This window comes from Primulina tabacum, chromosome 1, assembly GCF_025594145.1.
Source record: "Primulina tabacum isolate GXHZ01 chromosome 1, ASM2559414v2, whole genome shotgun sequence".
NCBI classification, from domain to species: domain Eukaryota; kingdom Viridiplantae; phylum Streptophyta; class Magnoliopsida; order Lamiales; family Gesneriaceae; genus Primulina; species Primulina tabacum.
The window spans coordinates 49,735,539-49,741,270 of NC_134550.1; the positions used below are offsets into that span (position 1 = coordinate 49,735,539).

Sequence of the window (5,732 nt, forward strand, 5' to 3'; positions counted from 1 at the left end):
AGGATGGTGATCCATCGAGTTTCCATGAGGCTACTCAAAACTCGGATGTATCTTTGTGGATGAAAGCAATTCAAGAAGAATTGGAGGCAATAGACATGAATAAAACTTGTGATTTTTTTACACTACCACAAGGGAGGAAACTCATTGGTAACAAATGAGTTTATAAGATAAAGTGTGATGTAAATAACCAAGTGGAGCTGTATCATGCTAGATTGGTGGTAAAAAAGTATGCTCACAAAGAAGGCATTGACTTCAATGAGATATTTTAAGGTTCGACTTACAACAGTCAGAGTAATACTTACATTGTGAGCAATGTTTCACCTACATCTAGAACCATTAGATGTGAAAATGGTATTTTTCATGGAGATCTTGAAGAAAAAATCTATATACTCAGTCATAAGGTTTTGACGAAAAATAAAAAATGAACTTGATTTGCATGTTGAACAAATATCAGTGCGGTCTCAAACAGGTGCCAAGTTATTAGTACAAGAGATTTGATTCTTATATCACGAGCCTTGGATACAACAGAATTAGTACAGACCCTTGTACATATTTTAAGAGATCTAGTCATTTTGCTGTTGAATGTGAATGACATGTTGGTAGCATGCCAAAACAAATATCAAGTCAAAGAATTGAAGTCACAATTGGCTAGAGAATTTGATATGAAAGACTTGAGACCAACAAACAAAATTTTAAGGATGCAAGTTCACCGAGACAGAAGTAATAGAAAGATTTGGCTTTCCCATATTGATTATTTGAATAAGTCTTGTATCACTTCAACAACATGCAAGATAGTACGTCAATCTCGACTTTTTTTCTTATTAACTTCAAGTTATCCTCCGAGATGTGTTCTAGAAATGAAACCGAGATGATGAAGATGTCTGAAGTACCTTATGGATTAGCAGTGAGAAGTTTGACGTTTCAAATGCTGCATTATGTTATGTAGGATCGGATTTTATACTCAAAGGTTATGTCGATTAAGATTATGCAGGTGATCCTGGTAAGAGAAAATTTACTACTGCTTTTGTGTTTACACTTGCAGGGGAGTAGTAAGTTGGATTTCAAAACTACAAACAGTTGTAACAGTATCTACGATGAAGACAGAATATATAGCAGCTATTAAAGCTTGTAAGGAGACAATAGTGATTGAAATGTTATTTGAGGAGATCGAGCAAAAACAAGATAAGGTTTTTTTGTTTTGTGACAGTCAGAGTGTCTTGCACATCACTAGGAATCTATCCTTTTAACCTAGGATTAAACACATTGGAGTACAGTTTCATTTTGTTTGAAAAGTAGTTGAGGAATGAAGTATAGATATTCAGAAGATCCATATAAATGATAACATAGCTGATGTTCTGACCAATCCATTGAACACTGATAAGTTTGAGTGGTTAAATCTTCAAGTTGCCTAGTGGAAATGTAAGCATCAGGAAATGATAAGATTGAAAGAACGCGTTGAGATGTGTTTGACTCTCAATCAAACCTTCAACAAATCTCCAAGTGGGTGAAATGTCAGCAAAATCATGTGAGAAAATTGCACAAAGTCAAAAAAAAATATGGTTACACATTTATTATATTAGGCAACATATTTGAAATTAATGACATGCTCACGATGAAATTGTGCGGAAGTTTCTTGTGTTCAGATCAGGAAGAGCACTTATAAATAGGTGCATCAATTCACCTCATTTCTCATCTCATTCTCGAGTTCGTCTCTCATCTCAATATATTATTTGAGTATGTTGTTCTATAATATTTGTGATATGTTTTGTTATCATATGTTAAGATTGCGTGTGTTTTTTTTTAAACACAATGAATGTTTGTACAATATAAAATATTACAATGAAAATTCTTTTCATCTTATTCGTGATCTTAATCTTAATAATTTTTATAGATTTTTTACGTAAATCTTAATGTTAAATTTTATTATTTTATTTCAAGATTACACGTCTAAAATCAACAAATGATATGGTCCCTACGCCACTTGTTCATCAACATCATCACTCACCACTTTCCACCGCTAAAAAAAGCCCACATGAATGCATTCATTGATCTTATCCGAACAGTGTATTCTACTTCAATTTTTTTCTTTTTTGGAGTTCTAATTTATTTTTTGGAATGGAAGATATATTATTACATCGGAAAATTTTTTGCCATGGACAATATTCAAATGGTTCTAAAGGTAATTTATATCTTGGATAGTTCTAGCGACGCAGGATCCTTGAAACTTGAAACAATCAACATGTTACTGATAAAAATATATACAATTTATTATTGTTATTATTGGCTCTGAGATTAATCCAAATATCAACAAAAAGTTTCTGTCTTTGTAACAATCATATATCTAATACCCAACTGCGGGAGCTAATCCAGGCTGCGCCATGACAATGGACTTGTAGATCTCCAATATCATCCGGTCATCGTACTCCTTCAACGGTCTCATTCCGAACCCGGCGACTCCGTTTTCGGCCAACGAACTTCCGAACCCGCTGCTTATCACACTCGTATTGGCGATCTTCAACATCATGTTGACATACGCATCTCGCAAGCCGAACAACAGCTTCTTCGGAGAGAAGGCGCGGAGCTTCAGATTCAGCCGTGGCGTCAGCCTGATCCGCCAGAATCTCCGCCGCCTGACAGACCCCTCGACAGCGGCGGAACCCAGCTCCACCACCCTCATCTTCCTTTTTCTGCGGTTACTGTTAACCCGCTGGTAGGAGTTGTAGCCTTTCCTCCGCCAGTATCCTCTGATCCCATTGTACGCTGCGGCCGAAACACCTTCCATTTTAATTCTCCTCAATATAATAATCTTTCTTTTATTTTTAAAAAAAAGAATAATGGGTTTTTATCAAGTTTTCATATCTGAATCTGAATAAAAAAAAAAGAAGAAGAACAGTTGAGAGCTTGGGAGAGAGGAAGGCGGAGATTTAATGCAGTAAGAACGAAGAAACGCCGATTAATAAATAGTGGTGGGTGCAGGTATTCATGCCAGGGGAGGCGTTAGGTGGGAAATAAAGCCAGAAATATGATCATACATCATGCCCATGAAGAAATTAAATTTTGAAGGATTTTTTTATTTATTTTCACACAAAAAAATTAATCAAAACAAAATATACTTGAAATTGTCGTGTCTCATCATGCTGATAAATCAGAGAATCTGCGATGGAATTGCTAAATTATTTCTTAAGAATGCAAGTTTGACTTTTGTAAAATATATAGTAACGCCAAAGGAAGGGATAAATAGCATTAAAGGTTGTAAATTTCTTCAAGAATTAACGAGTGTGATATTTCAACTTCAAGTTTATTCGTCGATCGATCTATCTTTTTTTCGAATAATTTTATGAACAATTTTCAATTTCTAAGATATATCATCTAAAATTCAAGTTATTTGAAAATTAATTATTTTTTTGGACATAGATATACTACTTGCTGGAAAGAAAAAAACAATAAAAAGTTAGTTTTTATAGTTGGTATTTATGTCGCGTGATTTTGGATGCAATTAGCTAAAAAGTTGCAACACAGCTCCCTGCAAAAAAAAAAAACGGAATAGAGATCGACAAATCGGTTTCTATTTGGTCTATACAGGAAAATAAAAACTGATTAGTGATCGATTTGGTTGGTAACAATCATCTTAGGTCGATAATTGTGAGATACCGGTACCATTAATCGGTCTCTAAATTAGCGACTACATTTACGTTACTGATCTCTAAAATAGATACCGATATTTTATATGTGGTTTTTACTTTAGATACCGACTAATTAAATTCAGTCTCTAATATTGAGACTGATTCATAATTCGGTCGCTATATGAGATACCGATGCCACACAATCAGTCTCTAAGTTAGAAACCGAATTTATGAAATCAGTCTTCAAATTAAATATTGTTTTTCCTCCTTCAACCTCTGTTATTTACATCAATCCAAACACAATACAATATGCATAATCAATCAATATAACCATCCAAAAAGCACAACACAGAGTATTAACATCAATACAACTATTGCAAGCCTCAATTTATCAACATCAAAATCAATACAAATATTTATACCAACTATTCAAGTGTGAAATATCCAAAGCAAATGTCAATTCATGATTCTACAAAATGTTCAACCATTTCCAAGTCAATCCAATCGAATCTCAAATTTTAACTACTGGGACGGTGTCAAAAGAGCCTGAGTCTCATCTGAATATAATGGGTGAAGAAAAGTATGAAAAAACAGAAAGACGGTCTAGTGTTTGAGAAAACATCATACGAGCCATAAATTCACGCATCTTTTCCTCCAATTCAGTAACTCGAAGTCTTCAAATCTGCCTTCTCTACCCTCAACTCTCATATCTCAACACATGAGCTACTTGGACGAACCCTTCCTGTAGAAGCAGACGACGCATGAGGAAAGGACAACTTTTGCTTGGGAGCTAAGTCCATAAATGCATATTTTCTTCATCCCTCCAAGAACCTCGTAATATATGTCATTTGTGGCATCATGTGATGGAGTATGTGACTCCTCCCCCTCTGTAGTAGCTTGAGATATCTCGGAATTCTTGTAGTCATATTATCCTATGTCAAAGAAAAAAATTTCATGAAGTAAAATTAAATCAAACAGAAAAGATGAGTTTTTAGCATTCAAGGATTGAAAATGGTGAAAAGTTTATTATTTATTAATAACTTTTTAATACTTACATCTATAGTCTGATATCGAGCATCAACAAATGTTCCATCCTTGTAACGATGTGTAATTCATCACCTCCCAACAATCAGTTTTTTCGCTTTAAATCTACTTCATGCACAAACAAGTTCAAATATGCTAAGTTTGTAATATCAACGAATTAAATATATTATTTGAAACTCACCAATTTCAAAGTAAGCTCAATTATAGAGCGTGATCCGGTCTTGTGCTTAGTAACCCTAGTGCCTGTTCCAGGCACCTCGCTATCCAAGTGGCCAAACAAGAGACAGAGACCTTCCTACCTTAGAAGAAAACATAACTCAGCCATGGAGTTGAACTTGTATGAATGTTAGGCCAGGTTAGCAAAATATTATGGTCGAATTGATCATCAAGCATGAAAACGAGAGGTTTGAATCAAAATTTTAATGGCAAAAGAAGTGTATTACAGATATTAATTTCATTGTTTTAACATTTAACCAATATAATATGGAAAATTACAACTTCATCATGTATATTTACTATTTTAATCTTTTGTTTTGTCAAATTTTGATCTTATTCTATTTTTTTTGTTTTTTATTATAGAAATTTTAGTTCTTTACACAACAATGATATATTAGCACTACTAATAAAAAAGTACCAATTTGTCAAAAATTAGAATATATATTGCTAAAACTGAAATTTAAAATTATTTATAGATAATCAAAATCGCAAATAGATAAATATTAACAATAACAAGATTGAAATTAAATCCAAATGTTAAAGATCGTAGAATTGTGACTAACTTTCACCCGAAGAGCTAGTTCAAGAGGAGTCAAATTCATATATACCACTCCCATAAACACATCTAACACATTTCCGCATGCCCATGAATGTACATCCGGAGCATGAAGTTTACAACACATTAGCGAGTTTCCCATGATTACAGTCAAACACATAACAACAGATATGAACTCTGATACCATTTTAAGATAATGAACTTGAGCATAACTCCATCTCAAAAGCTAACTCAAGAGAGATTATTATCCAAATCCATATATATAACTCCCAAGATCTTTATCAAATTGATGT

At 33.7% G+C, this 5,732-nt stretch overlaps 1 protein-coding gene across 1 annotated transcript; it reads right to left on the minus strand.

The window, feature by feature from the left end:
- Positions 1-2,341: 2,341 nt before the first annotated feature.
- LOC142511528 (uncharacterized) lies at positions 2,342-2,782 on the minus strand. The gene has a single exon (XM_075619651.1). It carries the CDS (start codon positions 2,780-2,782, stop codon positions 2,342-2,344), a length of 441 nt encoding a protein of 146 aa, XP_075475766.1.
- Between the last annotated feature and the right edge of the window lie 2,950 nt (positions 2,783-5,732).